General features: G+C 37.5%; 1 protein-coding gene across 2 annotated transcripts in view; it reads left to right on the top strand.

Annotated features, from left to right (window-relative positions):
• Positions 1 to 23,760, top strand: part of Stt3b (STT3 oligosaccharyltransferase complex catalytic subunit B) — a 75,633-nt gene that overhangs the window by 27,968 nt on the left and 23,905 nt on the right. For both annotated transcript variants that reach the window (XM_036192883.1, XM_036192884.1), the window contains exons 2-5: positions 3,297 to 3,405; positions 6,731 to 7,018; positions 21,634 to 21,699; positions 23,612 to 23,711. In XM_036192883.1, the coding sequence (XP_036048776.1) occupies positions 3,297 to 3,405; positions 6,731 to 7,018; positions 21,634 to 21,699; positions 23,612 to 23,711 (563 nt within the window). The remainder of the gene's footprint in view (positions 1 to 3,296; positions 3,406 to 6,730; positions 7,019 to 21,633; positions 21,700 to 23,611; positions 23,712 to 23,760) is intronic.

Here is a 23,760-nt window from a genome sequence, read left to right as displayed (position 1 = left end):
GCGCTTCCTGTTTAATGTAACCATGAGGGAAGCAGACATTTAGTATGTAGTCCTTTGACCAGGAGCCAGTATTTTCTTAGTCCCCAAAGAAACTTTGGTTTCTTAATTGATGAATACTGTTTAACAGCAAGAAGAACTTATGCAAAAATAAACTTATTACTGTTTGCTGTAATCTGTGTAAATCCAAACACATATACATTTAAATTTGAAATAATATTTTATCAAAAATGTTTCTTAAATTGGAAACCAGTACTTTATTTCATTTTGGAACTTAATGGTGTAAGTTTTTGTTAAATATTTAAATTTGAATAAAACCTGGTATTCACTTGTAAATTTTTTTTGTGATTGAAAAGATTGGCAGTTACAAGGATACTGAAGGGATAGAATAAGATGGGAGTTTATGAGCTCTTTTAGATAGTGTTCTGAAAACTGCGAATCTTTGAGATACCTCTTCATTTTTAATACCAGGGTATTAATTATTTTTCATGTTTAACATGTAGTAGAATCTAGTGTTAATAAGCATATGTGAGATTTTTAGGTAGAGTTATTTTTTTTAGATAAAAAGATAACGTTAGAAATGAGATTAAATCTAAGCAAAGGTATTTAAGACTTGTAAGGAGAAATTATAAGATTTGGGGAGCAACATTCAGGAAGACTTAGATAAAGGGATATCAGCCATAGTCTTGAATTGAATATATCCTGGGAGTATCAGGCCAGTCAGAGGTACATAGTAAGACCCTGTATCAAACAAAAAAGAAAAAATAATTTAGAAATTCAAAGAGACAAGTCAAAAACTACTAGTAAAAACCATTCCTTCATATACCAAAATTTAATTCAAGACTGTAATGGTGATCAGTTCCAGATTTACTAAGGATCTAATTAATGAATAAACTGAAACTGTTAATCATGAAGAAGAAAATCAGTATTTTTATGATCATTGAGCAGAGCATTATTTTTCTACCTCCCCTTTTCTTTTTCTTGCCCTTGTACCTTTTTTTTTTTTTTTTTTTTTTTTTTTTTCAAAAACAAAAGGTCTGGTCCAGTGTGGGAAGGAGGTGTAATTTTAGGTTTTTGTCAATAATTTGTTTTTTAAAAAGTACCATGGAGAGGAGACTGGAGAGGTAGCCCAGCAGAGATAATGGAGTTCAGTTCTCAGCACCACATCAGGTGGCTCACGACTCCAGCCCCTGGGAATCTAACACCCTCTGGCCTCCATGGGCACCTTCATGTACACGATGCACATAAACTCACATACACACAAGTAAAAAGAAACGAAGTATTTAAAAATACCATTGGCTTGCTAAGAAGATTGCTCACAGGATAAGGACACTTGCTTGTCGTAATAACCTGGTTTCACTCCCTGGGCTGCATATAGTGGGAGGAGAGGAAAGATGCCTGCAAGCCACCGTTTGACCTTGGCAAGCCTATGCCTACTTCTGGCAAATACATGTAATTTAAAATACCACTGGCAGAGTGGAAAGAGAAGCTACAGAATGAGAGTTGATTTATAAAATTGACAAGAGTGCTCGGGATTTATTCAAATATAGACAGATGTAATGAACTTGAACACGAGATACTTTCTCAGAGAGTTGCCTCCTGCCAGCATTAAATGTTGAGACTAAACTAAGACCCAGCACTTTGCTTGTATCTCTAGTCAGGTTTCTGTGTATACCAGTAATTTAGGCACCTGGGGCTTAGTTTTGAAGATAATTCTGTGGTGTGGGGATTCCTGTGTTGCACCAAGGAGCATTTTGACTTTGTTTTATCTTAAAAATCCCCTTCTCAGAAAATTTTTAAATATTACTACTTCATTGTGATACAGCATCAAGTAGTCAAACTGAAAAGTGTATCCGATTTTGTTGTTTCTTTATAGAGTATCATTTTGCTTCTCTGATTGAGTGAATTATACTTTATCAGTAGCATTTTGAGTTTTATGTTTGGAGCCTTTTCTGCCCTCCAATTATTGTAGCATTTAGTGGTCTTTATGATGAGTGTAAGAACTTGGGTGTCTCTTGCTTTCTCTATTTTTCATAACTGTTTTACCTTGTAATTTGCCCTTCACTTTCCCCTGTTAAAATAACCTATCTATGATTTAGCTGGATAATTATAGTTTTCCTTAAAACTTGGAAATGGGTCTTTTACCATGTGTGTTAGTCATGGTGGTAGTAATCACAGGTGCTGTATAGTTTGCTCTTCACCTCACGATGGAGGAGCGGTGAGGAAGCGACAGCACAGAAAGCCATGAGCAGCTTCCTCACCAAAGCCACACGGCATGTCAGGGTGAGCCAGGCTCCTCTGGAGATGGGAATCCACAGCCTCTGTAGATAGAGCTCTTGTTTGCTTTTGTTGTTTACTTGCTTACTCTCAAGGTGCTTGCTCTCTAAATGTTTGATTTGGGGGTGTACCCCAACTGACTTTCCAGTGCACTTCTGTGAGTCCAGCACTATTGGACTTTTGTGTCCGCATGTCATCCTAGCAGTCACATGCCTCTGCTGCCTACTTGCCTCTTGGCAGTGATGGGGAAGGAATCTTGACTGATGGATGCACTGCTGGTGATGTACTGCCGTCGTCTCCAGTGTTGCCTGACCACTGATGCTGGTCTTTCCTACACTCCACAGCTGCTCTGTGCTAAATGTGGAGTGGCCCTGAAATTGCCCTCTGCGCTTTACATTTTTCTTCTGCTTACATTTTGGACTTTGCTTTTCCTTCTTTTTGTTTCTTCTCATTTGTCTTTTTCAGAGATATTAATTATAATTTCTTTTTAAAACCATACTATGTTTCCTGGTGTGTATGTGATAGGGCTGGCTTAGGGCTTTGAAAGTACTCATCTAGCACTCTAAACTGAGCTATACTACCATGCATGTTTTCACTGCGCTAACATGGTCTGCTCTCTTAGTTCTTAAGATACCATTTTACTGTTTCTCTGTAAGCTTTTGGATACTACATGGTATGTGCTTCCTCTTCAGTTTGGTAGTGCCATCTTGTTAATGGTTCTTACTACTTTTATGATGATAAATTCTGTGTGTTCCTTTTGTTTTCCTGATTAAATTTGAGCCCTCTGCCTTGGACCCCACCAATGGTCACATGTTAATAAAGGATTTAAGAGAGTGCTGGTGGTATAATTAATTATATTAGAGTATAAGCATTGGCTTGAAATTTTTAGATTTTTTTTATTTGAGTTTAAGAAATATTGCAATTATATATATATATATACATATATGGTACCTATATATCAAATAAAAAGAAAGGTATTGTGTTAACCAGTTTTATAACATTTCTTTTTTTCTTTTCTCCAGGTTTAACTATAGATCAACACATCACCTTGCATCTCATGGGTTCTATGAATTTTTAAATTGGTTTGATGAAAGAGCATGGTATCCACTAGGAAGAATAGTAGGTGGCACTGTAAGTATCTTAGCTGTTCTTTACGTTAACTGTAACTGTTGACAAACCATTGAGTGCTGCTGGGGTGAGGGTCTTTGACAGCTGCGTGTAGTCCACAAGTACAGCCCTGTGGCTAGTTAGTCGGCATTTCTTAGCTCTCTTCTTGGCAGTGTATTTGTGGGATATTTCACACTGGCCTCTGACAAGTGTAAGACTGGATTAAGAATCTGCTGTCTGGCCAGGCAGTGGTGACCCACACCTCTAATCCCAGCACTCTAAGACAGATGGATCTCTGTGAGTTCCAGGCCAGCCAGAGTTGCACAGAGAAGCCCTGTCTAAAAAAACTGAAAAACAAAACAGTCTGTCACAAAGCACCTCAATCCAGGTTGTATTTTTTGCTTTGTTCTCGAGCAACTGAGTTTAAAATAAAGCTTTTTGGGGGAAGGAAATAAATTTAGAATTATCAAAATAATTTAACTTTTCAGGTCTCAAGCTTCTGAATTAATCTAGATAATTGAACCTTGATTATAATTGGTGTAGAGTTCTCTGGATCCAGAATGCTGACATAAGGTTCTTAGGATTCAGTGTATAAGGAGAACTGAAGAAGGGGAAGATGTGGTGGCGCCTGAGGAAGTTTGTATGGTCTTCTTGATTGCCTTTGCTAGAAGCTTATCAGTATCACAGAGTATCACCCCAAATAAACTTTGGCTCTCTTATAGCCTTAATTCAAATTCATTTCCTTTCTTCTATATCCTTGAATTTATTTTTATACTCCTTTCCCAACTCCCCATGCTTTCTCCAGTAATTTCAGCCTTTTCCCCCTCATGGCCGTGTTTACAGCTGTCACATTCACAGTTGCCAGTATGCTGTTAGCAGCATTTCCTGAGTTTGGGTGTAGTGTTTTCGTCATCCTTTCATTTTAATTTCTATTAGAATTTCCTTCTACTTGTGGGATTTTATTTTCTTTTATGTTCACTTTGTAGCCCTTGCATTGAACTGTAATTAATCCTTCTGCCTCAGCCTCCTAAATGATGGAATTATAGGTATGGACCACTATACCTTCATAGAAGTTCATTTATAACTTTTAAAAGAGGATTTTTTAATACTCTTTAAAAATTTTTGAAATAGATTGTAGTTAGCAAATACTATGTAACTTCCAAACCTTTATTTTTTTTTGAGACTTGATTATAACCTAAAATATATTGTAATTTAGGCCATGTTCCTTCTGTGTTTAGAAAGGGGTAAGGGATGGCACAAGTACATGTGGAGGTCAGAAGTCAGCCACAGGTGTTCCTTGGGTCTGTTCTTATTTGTTTAAGCAGTCTTTCACTGGCCTGGAGCTCCATAATTGGGCTAGGTTGACTGACCAGCAAACTCTAGGAATATGCCTGCTTCTGCCCACCATACAATTCCCCATCTCTGTGCTGAGTCCACAAGAATGTCCAACACTGCAGGCTTTTAACATGGGGCTTGGGGATGGAGCCAGGTCCCTGTGCTTTACAAGTATTACTATCTGAGCCATTTGCACAGCCCCATCTTGAGGCTTCTTACATCCTGATAGTACTGTCGTATTGGAACAATCTTATCTCTGTAGGACTTTGTTCCTACTTGGTAAGGAAGGCAGAGTTCCTTTCCCTGATGAATGAGAAGAATTTATCCAGTTTAGTTTCATAAACAGGATCTGACTTTGCTAGGAATTAGGCTTTCTCTCTGGCTCCCGTGTCAAGTTAAAACTGCTCGACCACTGACCCTAAGGCCCCACTACACCTGGTTTCTTGGGCTTTTTTTGCTTTCTCTTGTGGACTGTAGTGATATGACTACATACTTAAATTTGAACTCCCTTGTTTTTTTTACATCTGGGAGTATCCTTTTTTCCTTAAGTTTGAATGTGTGTGTGTGTGTGTGTGTGTGTGTGTGTGTGTGTGTGTGTGTGTATCTATACACATACGCATGCACACGAACACACATATGTAGTCTATCTTAAATTTATGTATACATGCATCTGTGTATGTGCACCACATGCGTGCCTGGGGCCTGCAGAGGTCACAAGATGAGTCAGAAACTCTAGGAGCTGCCATGTAGGTGCTGGGAACTGAATCTGGGCCCTCTCTGCAAGAGCAGCAAGTACTCTTAATCAATGAGCCATCTCTTCAGCTCCAAGTCTGAATATGTCTTTGTTGTTGGGAGTCTTTGGTTTTGGACCTTTTATTCAATACTACTTTGTATTTTGACTGTTTTCTTATGTTAGGTCCATCTGCCATATTATATGGATATGTTGATTTACATTGAGAAGTATTTTCAAATTCATGTCTATTTTCTTTGTGTACTGCTTGACAAAATCATATAGTAAGACCTAGTATTAATATGAAATGGAAGAGAATTTTTTGAGAAGTGTAAGAACTTACTGTACTGTTTTTCTCCCCTCAATCCTGTTACTCTGCATTCACTAGACACTGAATGTCCACTCTGCCTGTATTGTTCTTGATACTGACAAACTCTTCTTCTTCTGGAGCTTATATTCTTATGAGGGTGAGCAGTTGAAAATAAGATTTATAAATAGTGTGTTCAATGATAATAAATGCTAGGGAGAAAAAGCAAGGGGGTGAGCTAAAGACTAGGGATATGAAGACTTCAGTAGGACAGTCTGGGAATGAATGTGTGACATAACCTTTGTGGTGTCGATCTCGGGGAGAAGGAGAGCCTTTGAGGATTTGGTTGTGAATGCATATAAAAGCACACATATTAGTCACTGAGGAATAATACAAATTGTCTATCCCCCAATACCAAATCTTCTTGTGCTGCCCTTTGGTATAAAGGCGGGTGTCAGTTTATTAATCTTCTTTTTCATCACTAAGAATTTGAACATAGAACTAAGCCTTTTAGCATTCTTTTTGTTCCCAAATAACTGGTTCTTTTTGGTAGAAGTGTTTACTTTCTGAATCTTGGATTTAAAAGTAGAGGAGACTTACTTATAATTGTCATTTCTCCTTTTTATGTATACGTAGTAAGAACACGACTAGAGTGTTAAAATCCCAGGCCTGAAAAATACATGACTAAGACAGTGCTGCGAAGTGAGGGAGATAATTATTGGAATAAACTTCATTACATATTTTTTTATTTTAATTACTCTTGTTTTATAGTCTCTTCTCCTTTATTTCAGTGTATATTCTGTATATGAATTTCTTCTTTGTATCTATTCCAAAAAGATCTTATTTTATATCACATGAAAGAAAGCTCTTCTCTCCATCTTAACTACAAATAGTGTATACTAATAAAAAATGTGTATTGTTCTTTTTGGGTACTTTGTTTTATATGTAACTAAATTTATTTCTTTTCCCCCCTCTAGGTTTACCCAGGGTTGATGATAACAGCTGGCCTTATTCATTGGATTTTAAATACATTGAACATAACAGTGCACATAAGAGATGTGTGTGTATTCCTTGCACCAACTTTTAGCGGCCTTACATCTATATCTACATTCCTGCTAACTAGAGAACTTTGGAACCAAGGAGCAGGACTTTTAGCTGCTTGTTTTATTGCTATTGTACCAGGGTACATATCTCGGTCAGTGGCAGGATCCTTTGATAATGAAGGCATTGCAATTTTTGCGCTTCAGTTCACTTACTACTTATGGGTAAGTACCTCTTAATGTTTGGCTATCATTAATGCTGGTAACCTTCTGCCCAAAGTCCTTAGGTTGCACACAGATCTGTTACTACTCATAATAAATTTAACAATAGGTAACATTTAAAAGTATACCAGGAATTTTTCCTGTAGATATAACTGGATTAATATGTCTATAAATTTTAATTTTTACAATAATCCTATTGTATCTACTTAGTAAGTCATAGCTTAAAAAAAAAAAAAAAGCAGGGGCGGGGGGCGGTGGTAGGAAAAAAAAGAAGCTAACAGAAGCACCCTGTCAGCTGTACACATCTTTTATGTGTAAGTACTTTTTATATATACATTTAACTATATTTTTAGGTCGGTAGATGAATGACAGCATCACTTCTCTTTAAAAGTAATTTTAAATTCTCTTAAAAAAGTTAACTGGCAGGTCAGGCAGTGGTGGTGCGCACCTTTAATCCCAGAACTTGGGAGGAAGAGTCAGGCGGATCTCTGTGAGTTCAAGGCCAAAGAAACCCTGTCTTGAGAAAACAGAAAACAAAACAAAAAGTCTCCCTGGCTTGTAGGTATTTTTGCTTTGACCTGGAATTCTAAGAAGAACGCTGCCGTGTGATCTGTAGAGACAGTCTCTTGACCTTGAGTTTAGAGAGCAGAGCACCCATGTGAGTGAGTATGGTGCTGGCAGTAGAACACTAACAGTTCTGCTGTCATCATCAGAAATGTCTTTACAAACCCTGTGTTTACTGCATGCAGCTGGAAAGAAAAAACAAACACTGCCCCAAACTTCAGATTTTACAGTCTATTTAAAGCCTTCTAATTATGTTAGTTTAATACTAAAAACAATGTATGTGAGTGTGGATAGATCGTATTAATATAATGCCTGTGGGAAAATGAATTACAGTAGAATAGTCATGATGTGATAAATCATGGATGTAAAATTTTAAAAATGCAAATTACATACTCTTTATGCTGTTTGTAGCAAAAGTACAGCAATGAGGAATCCGTGCATCAACTTCATAACACATTTTTTTTCTGAGGGTGTGTGGTTGACATTGAGGAAACAATATTAAAGAAGATTCAACCTATGTTGGTTAAATTCTTTTTTTTTTTTTTTAATAAAATTGTGTGAAGTAAATAATGGCATTGATTTGAATTTGAAAGTCTGAATAGATAGGTTGGTAACTCTTAGTCATCTACATTCTGTTATTATATCTCATATTTGCTATAAAACAAAAACACTCTATTGTGGGAAATTTGTACAACAGATAAATATGAAGGAACAAAGCTCACTTAGGAATAACTCTCTTAGAAATAATTCATTTACAGTTGGACATTAAAAAAAACTAGCATTGCTTCTCTAAATAGTTTTCTAGCCCTTTTTGTTGCTGTAGTTTTTTTGTAACAAGGCCTTGGTATGTTCTGAGACTGTCCTCAGACTCAGCCTCCCATAGTTGTGTGCTGCGTCTGGCTTCCATACAGTATTTTCTCCTTTTTAACACCTGAGTCTGAACTATTGAAGTAGTGTCCTAACTGAAATCGCAACTACCTTTTAGCATTTAAAAATGTTTCCAAATTGTGATAAAATTCATTTGTGTTATTTTGAAGAATACAGTTAATCCTTTTTAACTTATTGTTATACAACTATCACCACTATTTATAGAAAATGTCTTCAGTCTAAAAATTGTGCTTGTACCTCAGCCGTGTACCTCTCACTTCCTCCTTCTCTGTGTTCTGGGGTAACCAAGCATCTGCATTTAAAGTTTTATTTATTGCTGCTTGTGTATGATGCAGTCAGAGAGGTTCATGTATGCTGTGGCAAACATGGAGGTCAGAGGACAATTTTGTGAAGTTGGTTCTTGCCTTCCACCTTTACGTGGGTTCTAAAGATCAAACTCCTGAGGTCATCCAGCTTTCGAGGCAAGCATTATTATACTCCGAGACGTCTCACTGTCTCAATGGTTTTATCTTTTATGGACTTACCTAACCTGGACATTTCACATAAATGCAGTCTTACTACATAGGACATTAGTGTCTTCCTTTTTGTGTTTAGCATAATTGTTACACATATACTACTTAATTTTTTTTCCTCCAGCTTTTTTATTATGGTAAAATACGCAGACTAACATTTACCCAGTGCCATAGTTTATTAATGTTATATATACTTGTAATGTTTTGTGACCATCTACATCGTCCACCCACATCTTGTAAAATGCAGCCATTCTACTTGTCTCATTGACTTTGGCTAATTGAATAGGTAAAATCCTGTAGTATACAGCTTGTCTAACATCTATATTTTTAGTGCTTTTATGGAACCTCTACACCATTTTCCATAACTGGCATTTCAAATTTCTACCAATGGTGCACAGATTTACCAATGATTCTGTATGTTCACCAGCACTTGTTATTTTATGGCTGTTTCTCACTATATGCCAAGACTAGCCTCAAATCCCCAATATTTCTGCTGCAGCCTCAAAGGTAGATGGGGTTCCATGCATGTACCACCATGCCTGGCTTGATTTTTCTGGTTGGTTGATAGTAATGATACTAATGGGTGTAAGGTAGTGTAGCTGGTTCTGGTTTGCATTTTCTCAGTGATGAATGGGAAGTACTTCTTTGTGTGTCTGGTAGCCAATTGGATATGTTTGTAGAATGCCTGTTGAAGTCTTTAGCTGCTTTTTAAATGTGGCTTTTTGCTTTTTGTTGTTGAGTTTTATGAGTTCTCTATGTATGCTTGCTACTAATTCCATTTGGATTAACTATTTCTACATGCTTCCCCCCATTCTGTGGACTGCTTTTTCACCCTATGGGTATCTTTTGATATATAAAAATTAATGTTCATGAACCTCAACTTGTCAACAACTTCTTTTCCTAATTCCAGGAAATCATTGTGAAACACATTGCTGTGAACTCTTGCCCTGTGTCATCTTTTAAGAATTTCATAGTTGTTCTAAGCTTTATATTGAGGTTGCTGTAGCATGAATCTTAAAAGATGTTACTAATAAAAACAAACCCGGAGCCAGGTATTGAGGTGAATGCTGAAAGATCAGAGAAACAGAACAAGCCACAGCCAATTTCACCTCACCAATTCCTCAGCTGATCTTGTTTCATCAAACTGGAAGCCTCTGTGTCCTCATCCAAATGGATCTCAGCTGAACTGCTGCTAAAAGCTTAAAAAGGCCTAGTTCCTGGCCTCACACCTTATATACCTTTCTGCTTCCTGCTATCACTTCCTGCTATTAAAGGCGTGTGTCACTATGCCTGGCTGTTTCCAGTGTGGTTTTGAACTCACAGAGATCCAGGCGGAACTCTGCCTCTTGAATGCTAGGATTAAAGGCATGTGCTACCAACTGCCTAAACCTATGTTTAATATAGTGGCTGTTCTGTTCTCTGACCCCCAGATAAGTTTATTGGGGTACATAATATATCAACCACAGGTTGCTCCATGTATTACATTTTAAATGATGCTTAAACAGATGTCCAAATTAATTCACATATTGATTTCATTTTTCCCTCATTGGTTGATCTTGGTATCTTGTCAGAGTCATTTGGTCACACATGCCAGGGTTACCTAGAGCTGTGTGTGTCTTTCTGCCAGCACAATACTGTTTGATCCACCAGAACTTTGTGGTACATTTTGAAATTGGGAAGTGGGAGTTCCCTAGCTTGGTTCTTATTCATAATCATTTTTTTTGGTATTTAGGGTCCCGTGACAAACAACCCTCTTAACTTCTAATTGAATGGTCGTAGCATTCTTGTCCAAAGTAAATTCACTGTGGTATATGGCTTTACTTCTGAACTTGCCTGTCTCTTTGTGCTTCTGTCCACATTTCTTTATTCCAACACCACAGATTCCGTTACAGTAGCTCCATAGTGAAATTAAGGGTGTCCAGAAGCCACTAGATTTTTCCTGGACCTTCATTGCAAAGCTGTAGTGCATTTCTACCAGTGGTGTGTATGTGTAAGAAGGACTCTAACCATTCTTACTGGATGAGATGGAATTGTATTGCAATTTTGATTTGCACTTTGGCTAAAACTACTGAACATTTTTTTCATGTTTTTATTGGCCATTTGTACTTGTTTTGAGAACTGACTATTTGTTCATTTGTTGACTGGATTATTTTTCCTATTGGTGTTTGCTTTTTTGAACTCTGTATATCCTGATTAGCAGTCCCCTGCTAGATGAGTTGCTGCAGAGGTTTTTCTCCCATTCTGCAGGCCTTCTCTTCTGTTTGGTCATTTCTTGTGCTGTGCAGGGCTTTCTGTTGGTTGGTGCCAAAAGGAATTGTGATTTTGCACCTTGAATTTTAAATCATTACAACTAGGTTTAAATACCTCTTTATTAACAGGAAATTACAATCAGTACATTTTGCCAGTAAAAAATAAGTTTATATAAATTCCTGTGGTTTAAAAATCTGTGCTTTGAGATTCACCAACAAAACGGGGAAGCATTTTGGCCTATTGCTGATTTTTGGAAGTGTCTCCCTGCAAAATGTTGTAGAGAGGCTGGAAATGGGGTCATCGGTTAGAAAGAGGTCAGGTGACTATGGTGGGTGTAGCCCAGTTTGTTCAACTTTTGAAGCATTTGTTGTGCAATGTGGGGTTAGGCATTGTCTTGGGAAGAACTGGCCCTTTTGGCCCATGCCAGCCGCAGGTGTTGGGCTTTCATGTAACTCATTAGTTTCCTGAGCACACTTCTCAGATGTACTGGTTTTGCCAGGGTTCAGAAAGCTGTGGTGGAACAGACCTTCAGCAGACCACCAGGCCCTGATTGCAACTTGTTTCTGGTGCAAGTTTGTCTTTGAGGAGTGCTCTGGAGCCTCTTGGTCCAGTGGCTGAGCTGAAGATCACATGTGGCAATCTGACAAGGAGCAGGTTTGTTGTATAAGAAGATGGTAGGTCATGTTTGGATTTTCAGTTGAGTTCACAGGCTGTTTTCTCTTTTTGCTTCACATTTGTTGAATGGTTGGTGTGGAGTTCTTGGCAACTTCTCAGGTATTTGTAATAGGAGTGGTTTTGATCATTGCTCTCATTTGGCCATTGTCAACTTCTGGTGGCAGCCTCTATGCTCTTTTGGAAGGCTCTAGTCTCCTTTGTTTTTACACCATCATTGTATGTTTTGGTGGCAGTTCCTGAGCCAAATTCATTGTTGATGTTTATGACCCATTTTGAACTTGAATAAAAGAATTATTTTCATATTGTATAAAATAAACAAGTAATCAGTCACTAGCAAGAGAGTGAGAGAAAGGAAAGAGAGAGGAATACATGCTACCATGGCAGATTTCAACAATGCAAAAGCCACAATCTTGAACCAATCATAGCTTGATCCCATTTGTCAATTGTTGATGCTATTTCCTGAGCTATATTGGACTCCTGTTCAGAAAATATATCTAAATCTAGTGGTTCTTTCTCTTTTTTCCTCTAGCATTTTCAAAATTTCAGGTCTTGGATTATGGTTTTTGGTCCACTTTGGATTGGGTTTTGTAGCCATCTTGAGTCATAAACTTCTTATTCCTCTCTTTTCCATAAAACAGCTATCTGCCTTTTCCTTTGGGTTTGCGTGAACTCCATGTAAAGAATATAATATATATTGACCTTTTTTTAAAATCTAGGTTTTTTTTCCCCCTTAACAGACTTTTCAGTGTTAATCTATGTTGTGTTATAAATAGATACTTCATGTATTTTTTAAGTTGAATAATATTTCATTGTATCATAGCACATTAGTCAGTCTTTAGTTATTTTAAATTTTGGCTATTATAAATGATGGTACTGTAAATGTTTGTGTCTAGTTTTTTTTTCTGCACTTTGAACAAATACACAAGGATTTCATCAATTTCCTGTACTCTATTTTGATTTGTTGATTTGTCTGTTTCTTCAGTTCTGAAGATCAGTTTGTTGCACATGCTCACAAGCATCCTATCACTCATTATATCCCATCCCATCATTAATTTTTCATTTAAAAGTTCTCTTTCCTTCCTCCTTTTTATTATGCTGAGGGCCAAGTCTTGTATATGCCAGGCATGCACTCTGCCACTGAGCTTCTCCTCTGCCTCAAGTCCAGTATTTTCTGATTTTCCATGTGACTAACAATGTTGCTAAGGCTGAGCCCCTCCAAATCTTTGCCATGGCAACCAGGCTGCTTGTGTGTCTGGGGTCTTTAGCTATCCTAATACTTGCATATTCATTGCTTCATTACTTTAGCTGCCTGGCAACTTAAGAAAGCTTGGTACTTTGTAGATTGCTGAGGGAGTTTTCGCTCCTTGTTGTTACGGTGATACAAGATTCTCTTTCCACAAGTCTGTTAGTACTGTGAGCTTAAACAAGATAGCCCATGCTTATAGATATAAAGCCATGGTTTCTAATAGACCTGTCTGTGATAATAGTGTTCTTTTTCACCTGCTTAGTAAGATGTTTACTGGTCACAATATATGAACTTGTGGATACTAAGTACTTGAATGTTATTTAGGCAATCACATTGGATTTACCTTTAAAATACTCATCTGTGATGTTTCTTACTTTGTGTAATCTAGGATGACCTTGAACTTTGCTCTTCCTGCCTCTACCTTCCTAGTGCTGATTTTATAGACATGTACCACTATACCTGGTTTTATGTGGTGCTGAAGCTGGAGCCAAGGGTTTCATGATAGGCACATGTGCATGCACACTCACATACTGTGCTTAGATCTAGAGATGAATATACATATATGTAGATGTACATGCAAGCATACCACTTTATTTAAGAAAATTATGAATGTTGACTTGTTCTGGTAACAAAGGACCTTGTAATTTCTGGGAGTAAAGTTATTTTTAAGATTCTTGGAGAAAAGCTCTGATTATACCTGAGTTGTCTGGACTCACTTGGGTTCTCACTGACTCTGAACATTATGGAAGAGACCAGCTCAGGATTGCATGGGATGTGTCTTTTCTGTGTGTCTAGGCTGTAAGTAAATTTTACCTTCTATTCTAAAAACTGTATAGCTTAATTAAAAATTTTTTAAGTGTGTGTGTGTGTGTGTGTGTGTGTGTGTGTGTGTGTGTGCACACTACATGAATGCAGATACATAAGAAGGCATCAGGTCCTCAGGAGTTGGAGTTACTGGCAGTTAGTTGTGAGTCTCCAGGAGTCCTGAGAACTGAAGCCAGGGCCTCTGCAAGAGCAGTATGTACTCCTAACTGCTGAGCATCTCTAGACCCCTAGCTTTTGTTTATGTCAGTGGTCCTTTTGACTGTCTTGTAAGTATTACATTTCAGGTAATATCCCTGTGATTTTATTTCTCTTTATTAATATCATGTTAGCTCTTTTGAGTATTTGTCTTTCTATACAGACTTTGGATTAATTTGTTTTTTAACCAAAAACATTTGATTATATTGAGCTCCTAACATAAACATGAAATATTTCTATATTAAAATCTTTTTTTAAGATTTTTTTATTTATTATGTATACAGTGTCTGCACATATCCCTGCAGGCCAGAAGAGGGCACCAGATCTCATTACGGGTGGTTGTGAGCTACCATGTGGTTGCTGGGAACTGAACTCAGGATCTCTGAAAGAACAAGCAGTGCTCTTAACCTCTGAGCCATTTCTCCGGCTTTTGGTTTCTTTCATCAAAGTTTGCTGATTTTCTCCTTATACATTCTATACATACTCTTTTAAAATTCATTTTTATGAATTAACATATGTACTGTATTGAAGGGTTATTGTGTATTTAAATATTAGGTGTCAATTACTCTTATATCCTGCTACGTGTCTGGTTCACTTAGTGGTTTTAGTGGCTGTTTTGATTCCTTGAAATTTTCTCTGTTAGACAGTCATGTCATCTTTTAAAAGATCAGCTTTATTTTTTCCTTAACAGTCTGCATCCCTTTTCTTTCCTCCTTGTCTTGTTGGATTTACTAGAACTTATAGTACTCTGTCCAATAGAAGTGGTGGGAGAGGACATCCTGACCTTGTCCTGATCCAAAGAAACCATAATGATGGGTTTATTGCTGAGTCTTTTCTATTCCAGTGATCCTACAGACCACACTTACCATGTTGACTCACTAGCTTCTTTAGTATCATGTCATAAATAAGTTCTATGTAATGGAAATTTTTGTATATTGACCATGTGTCCTGTGATAAACTTATGTGCTAACTTTACTTCTGTTTGCTTTTAGATTTCCTAAGATTTTAAACATATCAAGGTCATGTTATCTGCCTTCCCCCAAGTAAAAAGGCCAGCTTTGCCTTTTGCTTTCCAGTGTGTGTACCTGTTTTCCTTTCTGGTTTGTACTGACTAGAATCTCAACACAGTGTTGAATATCAGAAGCAAGGACAATGGATGCCCTCACTTGGTCTGACTTAAGTAGATGGAAACATTCAGAAATTTCCAAATGTTCCCCAAGGTTCAGAATTACCCAGACAGGGGATCACTGGGTTCGTTTACTTTCAGATGTTAAAACAGTTTTGTTTCATGAGATAAAATTGGCTAACAGTGTATAACCTTGTTCATATTGCTGTGTTTATATTATGTACATTTGTTAGGCGTTTTATATCTAAGTTGGTGAGAAATCTTGACCAGTGGTTTTTTGGATTGTTTTTGTCTGATTTTGATATTAGGTTTGCAGAAGGCTTCTCTGATGAGTTAGGGAATATTTTCTCGTCAATGCTCTGAAAAAAAGTTTGTATGAGATTGCCATTTTTTTTTTTTAACTTAACATTGAATTCACAGTTGGACCTGGAAGATTTTAAATTGCTTTTTTTAATGTCATTGTTGTGATCTGATCTTTCTCTTCATGAGTGATTTGGTAATATGTATCTATTTTGAACCACTTTTATTTCATCTCAGTTGTCTGATTTGTTGTCAAAACTTATTCCCAAGTCTCTTATCATTTCTGTATAGTCTGTAATGATGTCTCTTATTTCTACCTTTACCATTTTGTATCCTCCCTCTTTAGTTGATTAGCCTGGCTAAAATTTATCCAGCCTTTGGGTTAATTACCTTCCCCAATTATATTGATTTCTTATCATTCAGAAAAGACTTAACCCTGGATAAGCTTTAAATTCAAATGTTTCAACTCTAAAAGACTTTGTAGTTGGGTCTCAAATCTGTTCTGACAACTCTGCCTTTTTGATTAGAGTGTTTGGTGAATTCACACTTAGCACAGCCTTTTCTGTGGTTTGATTTGCATTTGTAATATAGTAGCTTTCTATCTGCTAAAGTATATTTTTAATTTTAATTGTTCTAATTTTTTAAAACTTTATTGTGTGTAGTGGTTATACATTGCATTTTCAGCTTACACCATGCATCTTCAACTTAGTACAATCTGCCTTAGGTTATTACTAAGATAATTCTAGTACATTTTAGCAGTGTGGATCCAATAAAGCGCCATTGTTTTTCTCTTATGCCATTATCATCATATTTATATAAATATGTGTGCATGTGTGTCACCAGTCGAAAAATCCAGATAAACGTGTATGTGTATACATATACATGTCATATATGTAACACACACACACACAATTGATGGCTTTTGTTCTGTTGTAACAGGGTCTCAGGTAGCCCAGGCTGGTGTTAAATTTGCTATATGACTAAGACTGGCCTTGAATTTCTTATTCTTCTGCCACTGCCTCCCAAGTGCTAGAATTATAGGCCTGTACCCCCACACCCAGCAGGCTGCCTTCATGTTTTAATAGTTTCTTTCTTAAGGATGATGCTTTGTTTCTTCCTAATGAGAGATCAGCTAAAAGCGTTGTAGGCATATATGGTTTTTTTTTTTTTTTTTCTTTTCCTCTTCAGAATTTCCTCTCTAATTTATTTGGTTTTCTTTTATTATACTTGGTGGTTTATTGGGGTTCATGGCTCTCTAGATTGTTCACTATAAAATTTGGCAAGTTGTGATTTCAAAATGCCCTCCCCCATCTCTTTAGTCTCTTCTGGAATTTTTCTTTCTTTCTTTTTTTTTTTAGATGGTTTTAATTGATGAGTTTTCTTGTTCATTTATGCCTGTGCCATCTCAGATTTGCTCTTAAGCCTGGGCCATACAGTTTTATTGTGCTTTTCTGCTCTCAAATTTCTAGTTACTTCTAGTTTCTTCACACTAGTACAGAAATGTACATATTTTACTGCATTATTGAAGCTCCCTGGTGAAACATTTCCATTTTTAAAAAACATGCATCTTCGCTGATTTATAATAGTTGACGCAAGTCTAATCACCTAGGTTCATTCGGGTCTAGTTCTGCTGACTGCTCTCTTTCTCCCCAAACCTGGAGCATCCTTTCCTGTTTCTTTGCATTCCTTACACTTGGTGGAAGTGAGGCATTGTAGCTAGTTGTATAACTTTGGATTTTGTTTCTTTTTTCTTCTTTTTTTCTTTTTCTTTTTGGTTATGTTGGATTATTAAACCTAAACTAAAAGCTGGCAACTCCGGTGTTTTACACGGATGTATTTACTGTTATTTTTATTTCTAATCTTTGTAATTTAATTTAGCCTCCTAAAGATCACCCCTGTCCACACAAATGTATGTCAGCCAAAGGTGGAGTGTATGTTTAAGCTTTTGCATACAATTGGTTAGTCTGTGGTGTGATGAATACCTTCAAAGTTGCAGCTTATCGTCTGATAATTTTCCCAAGTTTAGGTGTGTGTCTTCTCAGTGAAGATGAAGAATGACCTTATCTCAGATGGCATTTTCATTCCAGGTTCATGTCTGACTAGTCTGCTTGTCCTCACTGTTCTTATAACTTTGGTTGAGCAGAGTGGTAGATGGCCTCATGTGTTCAGGGTTTACTTTTAGCTGGCAAAGCTGTTTTCATGCTTAACACTCTGATTCTGCAGTGAGTCCAGGGGCAATATACCAGCTGATTTCTGATTACATTCCACTTTCCCCAGCCAAGCTGAGTAGAGAGAAGGGCAAGCTTTGGGGACACGAAGACCTCAATTCTCAGTTTGTTCATTTGGTTGATTCCCTGTACACTGAAATGGTTATTTTATGCGCGCGCGCACGTGTGTGTGTGTGTGTGTGTGTGTGTGTGTGTGTGTGTGTGTGTGTGTGTGTGTAAGTGTAATTGGACCTGGGGTTTCATGTGTGCTAGGCAAACACTCTACCATTGAGCTTACCCACCCCACCCCAAGTCCTGACATGGTTGTTTTAAATTGTTTTAGTTTCGGTCTTTTTCTTCTCTTTGCCTTCAGTGAATAATCTCTGAAACTTCATATTCCTTTAACCCAGACATGTCTCATGTCAAAGTTTTAACTGATAAAAATTTTAATTTCATTTAGCTTTGGAAGAAAATGTTATTTCTGATGATTAAACCCAGGACTTTGCACATGTAAAACCACATTTAATAGCATATAGCTGAGAATTCAGATAAACTGGTAATCTCATGACTGTTTAAAAACTTCTCAGTCTGGTTGCAGTTTAACTTTTGTATCATTGTCTTTGTTTTCCACTAGAGTGACTCCAGTTGGTCTTGAAACTTACTCTCCCCTCTTAGGTTTTTGTTTCAAGCTTAGTCCTTTCAACTTGTCTGCTAGCGAAGTGATTTAAAGGTAAGACAGTGCTTATACATAGTGAGCCTGTCACATTATTTCCACCGAGCATTTCATACCAGCTTGTCAAAAACCAAATTACAAAACCGAATCCCCATACGGGCTATCTGTGGGCCTCCCCGGGAAACTGGGTTTCCTCTTTCAGTAGCTCACCCTAAACATCACCACTTCTGTCCGTCCACATCCATTCTAAACTAGAACCCCAGTGAAGGACTTCTGACTCTCCTCTTACCTGTCCTTACTACCTGTGCATAAAAGCAGCTCCTGAGCGTGGCCTACATAGCCCTCCTGTGTCTTCCCTCACCCACTGGAGCCTCTCTTGTCCGTTTGAGATGGTGGAGGTGATGTTATGTCCCCTCCTTACTACAGTCTCTCAAGGCATGCCTCTTTGAAACCTTGATGCTCTTTCAGGAAGATTCTCTTACTCTGGTTTTGTTTTGTTTTCATAGAACTAAATGCATGCTGTTCACCTCTGTCACACCATCTGGGATATACTGTCATCTTTTCTAACACATACACCTTCCCTACCCCCATGCCGAGCCACTTCTGTTATTACTATGCCTTGTAAGTCCTTTAAAAAAATTTTTTTAATTGTATCTGTGGGTATGTGCCCATGGAGACCAGAAGAGTCCATCACATCACCTAGAGCTGTAAGTTACAGGTGATTGTGAGCTTCCATATGTGCTGGGAAACAAACTCCAGTCCTCTACAAGAGCAGTAACTACTGAGCCATCTCTCTAAGCCCTTTACACCTTAAATATGGTAAAGATCACCTTTCGCCTTAACCTTCTATGGATTGTGTTTTACAGGCATGTACTTTTAAGTTTCATAACTCTCCATCTGGGTTGCTGCTGTTAGATCCACTATGGACTGTTGATTGGATAACTTGCATCATATCTGAAAGTTTTGTATAAATCCTGCCATTTCCCAGGTTTGGTGTAGTTTACCCCAGAAGCCTTTCCCTGCTGTTGGCATTCAGAGAACCATTAGATACTCAGTACCTGGCTGTACCATATAATCTCAAACTGTACTTTGACTGAAACTCTTATCTTGTATCTTTATCCCTCAGTTGGAGGAGGACTTAATTATGTATCAGCATAGCCTAGCAAGGTTTTTTTTTTTTTGTTTTGTTTTTTTGTTTTTTGTCAACACTGATAAATAACTTTGACTTCTTATTCTTTGCCGCTCCATTTGGCTTTATAGCCTGAGGAAATTTAAGCACATGGAATTAAACTGGGTATGGTGGCCCACCTGTAATCTCAGCAATTGGACAGTAGAACCAGGAGGATTGGGAGTTTAAGGCCAAGTCTCAGCTATGTAGCAAGTTAAGGGCCAGCCTGGGCTATGTAAGACCTTATCCCTATCTCAAAAGAAAGAAGCAAGTCTATGGAATGTATTTAGTGGCTATAACATACATTGTGATTTTCTTAACGTAGATTATAATAATATGGACTTAGTGAGGAGACATAAATAGTCACAAAAGTTAAAAAAAAAACCTTGTATAAACAAGAATATTAACTATGATACACAGGTAATATGGTAGAAGGAAACTGTGTACCTTGTGTAGTAATGGGGGGAGTGCCCAAGAAAGTACGACATGGAAGGTGGTTAGGACCCTTGATAGTTCATTGTCTTGGCAGACCAGAACTAGTTTGAAGTAAATCACTCTGGAGTGTAAGCAGGTGAGAGATAAAAACTGGTGGCCTGTGGCATGCTGGCTATCCAGTGGAGGCAGAAGGCTGTCGGAGTACATGGGAGTCCTAGTTACTGAAAGGCCAGATCCTGGTGGCACAGTCACCTACATCCTCGGCAGGACCTACAGCCCCTACTCCTCCAGCTCTCTGGTGAGACACCTAACCTGGTGACTGTTTGTCTCTCGGCTCCACTGGCACCATTGTATAGTGCTGCTGTCATGCCTTACAGGACAGTCCTCTGCTTTCTTGCCTACTTCATTCTCTGGGCACATTTCAGTTTCTCTTCTTAGAGAAACCTCCCTGAGCACTCAGTTCTCTTCCCATCTTGCTGCTCTGCCTCTGTAGGACATTTGTATCTGTTACTTCAGTCTTTTTAGTGCCAGTTTTTTTTTAAGGACACTTTGCCATAACTCCCTCTTTTTGTTTGTTTTTTTTTGGGGGGGGGGTTGGGTTTTTTTTGTTTTTGTTTTTTTAATCACCCTTCCAAAGGATTGACTCAGGTTAGCTAAAGGACATTGTCTTGCTTTTTAAATTTTTGTATACTTTATTCCTTATTCTCACTGAGTGCTATAAACTAGAAATGTTTTCTTTCCTCCAGCCCCACCTTCCTTGCTTCCTTTTGCTGTATTCATTTTCATACTTTGTACCAAAGTCTATGCATCATTTGAAGTTAACTGTACTATATTATTAAAAACCTGTTTTTAAAAGTAAAGAATTCCTAGAAATTTACTCACATTTGAACACACCCCTCAGCACCAAGAGATAAAATAGAACTCTTTGACTAGAGAGTTCCTTGTGATAGGATTTGTCCTCATGTTTCTTAGGTGTTCATCTTAGGGCACCGTGTGTTTAGGTCTGTGTCAGTTATTTTGAAGATACTATTTGTTCTTTTAGGTGATAACTCGTTTGGAAATGACTACTTTTAAGACAGGATTAGTTGAACTTTGATTTATTGTATGAAGTCTTTCTAAGTCAGACTGCTGAAATTTTTACTTACGTAGTAGGCCTTCTGGGAGACAGTTCAACAATATACATTTTAAAATATTTATTATCATATCTAAAGCTTTCTAATTGTAACAGTACGTCTTTCAAAATGGAAGTTTAGAATCTCTCTGTATATCTATCTATCTATCTATACACACATGTGTGTGTGATCATGTATTCAGATGAAGAAATCTAAAGCAAATCAACCATATGAAAATGTAGAGTCACTAAACACATTTATTTAAGGCTCTAGTTTGTTGATGTTAATCATATCATGACAGAAAATAAAAAAGGGGGTAATTTGTTCATTACTTGTTCAAGTCAGCTGGGGTGGCCAAGCCTCAGTCCTCACTCAGTACCTTTTAGATGATTAACTGTCTTCACACACATTTTACAATGGGATTTGCTTTTATTGTTTTTAGGTGAAGTCTGTGAAAACTGGGTCTGTGTTTTGGACGATGTGCTGCTGCTTGTCGTATTTCTACATGGTAAGATCCGTGCCTGGCACTGCTCTAAGGGCTCTGGGCAGCAAGAGCAGCTCCTTTCTCCATACCCTCTCCTTCCCACTCCTGTCTGAGGTTGGTGTTGGACTCTGTTCAGTGTGTACCTGGATTACGGTCCTCATGGCCTGGTGCTGGAGAGACATGCGTTTTGTTGAGAGCTGATAATTCAGTCCTCAGATGCGGTATTTATTATAAGCAAGTGAAACAAATCAATTGTTCTTAGCATTGAATTTCTAAAAGATTTTAACTTGTTAATGACATCTAGAATTGAATTTATATTTTTATTGTTCCTATGTTTTTCATTTTATGGACAAGTAAAATATTTTCTCAGTTACGTTACAAATTAAAAAGAACAAGAAACTTTACCTGTGAAATCCAGAACATAGAACCATGTTTAAGTAAATTCAGCTTCTGGTTAACATTCAAATAGTTTTAAATATTTAATTAAAAGCTAGTTTTCCTTTATTAGAATTGACTGTTTAATGGTCACATAATCATGAGTTATAAAAATATACATCATCTGTTCACCACTAAGTTGGGAAGGCCAGAGAAATAAGGGTACTTGGTGAAAAAACTCTCCCAAGGAAGGTTACCTGAGAAAACAGAAGGAAGAGGGAGACTTAATGTTCTCTTTTCATTCCTTAAAGTGATGAAAATTTTCTGTGGTGGATAAGCCAGAAAAGAAGGAAATAAAACCCCAGAGTAAAAGATCATGCAAAGAATGAGCGAGACCGCTTTAAAGCATGAGACAGGCATTCAGATTGCTTTTGGTTTATCTGTTTGTGAGTGGACAGAGATGAGGTGGCGGCATATTGATTCCTCGCTGCACTTACAGAATCACAAACTCCATACAGCCATTACCCAAGCATTGCTCATGCAATCTGTGCTAACCCGTAAGCTGCCTCATCATTTTTCAATAGACCTCTCAGGTTAGGGTTCATTCAGTATGACTGTTTTTACACTTCTGCCTCTTTTTCACCTAATAGCCTATGTAGTTTTTATGTGAAAATTAACGATAATTTAAACTGATTGTTAAAACTAATTACATAGAATAATAAGTAGGTGTGTTAGTTTTCTGTGGTTCTTCTAAATTGGTTAATACCTGGGGTGCGTGTTGTACCCTGTGCGTAAGCAAGTCACTTTCAATGTTAGGAATATCCAGGGGCCTCTTAGGGCTTGATGCTTAAGATCAGGGTAACATTGGGGTTTTGGTGTGTATGGGGGCAGAGAGGAGTTTGTGTGACTAAGCAGTAAACAGGTGTTTATATATTATGAACTAATGGTAGGTCCTTAGAAGTTACTTTGAACTATTTTTGTGTGCTAACACATGTCCTCATAAGATGACTTGATAGCCAATGAATCTTTCAGCCTTCAAACTAATTTAGAACATGCTGATGAGCTTTGATCCTAAAGAGCTTCTTATCTGTTCTGAGTATGTGAAAAGTCAGTCCATTGTAGTGGTTGAGAATGAACATTAGCTTTTAAAAATATTGATTTAGATGTGAGTGGCCATAGTTATTCTGATTTAAGAAATGTGCATACATATAAATCAAAGATATATTTTAAATGAAGTTCTCACATTCTAAAACTCATTTTCAGGACAGCCTAGTTTCTGCCAGTTCATAATTATGTGATGTTCTTAGCCTTCCTATGAAATCAAATTTATTATCTTGATCTATTCTCCTGAGTTTATAAAGCTTACTGGGTTTATAAGATCATGTTATTTGACTTATCAGTAAAAAAATAAGAACTATGTTATGTATATATGCCACCTAGGAAAATTGCTAAAAATCCCAGTGTTGCATTTTCTCATGTTTAGGTTGTCATGACAAATGAGACATACCTGTTTTAGGAAGTGTGAGGGGAGCCATGTGTCTAAGCTTCTCTTTTCCCATAGGTCTCTGCGTGGGGAGGCTATGTGTTTATCATCAACCTTATTCCTCTCCATGTGTTTGTGCTGCTGTTGATGCAGAGATACAGCAAGAGAGTCTACATAGGTGAGTGTTCTACCTCCAGTGCTCGTTCTCACTAAACAGACTTCTTGTT

This window comes from Onychomys torridus, chromosome 7, assembly GCF_903995425.1.
Source record: "Onychomys torridus chromosome 7, mOncTor1.1, whole genome shotgun sequence".
NCBI lineage: Eukaryota > Metazoa > Chordata > Mammalia > Rodentia > Cricetidae > Onychomys > Onychomys torridus.
This window is presented reverse-complemented; position numbering and strand designations above follow the sequence as displayed.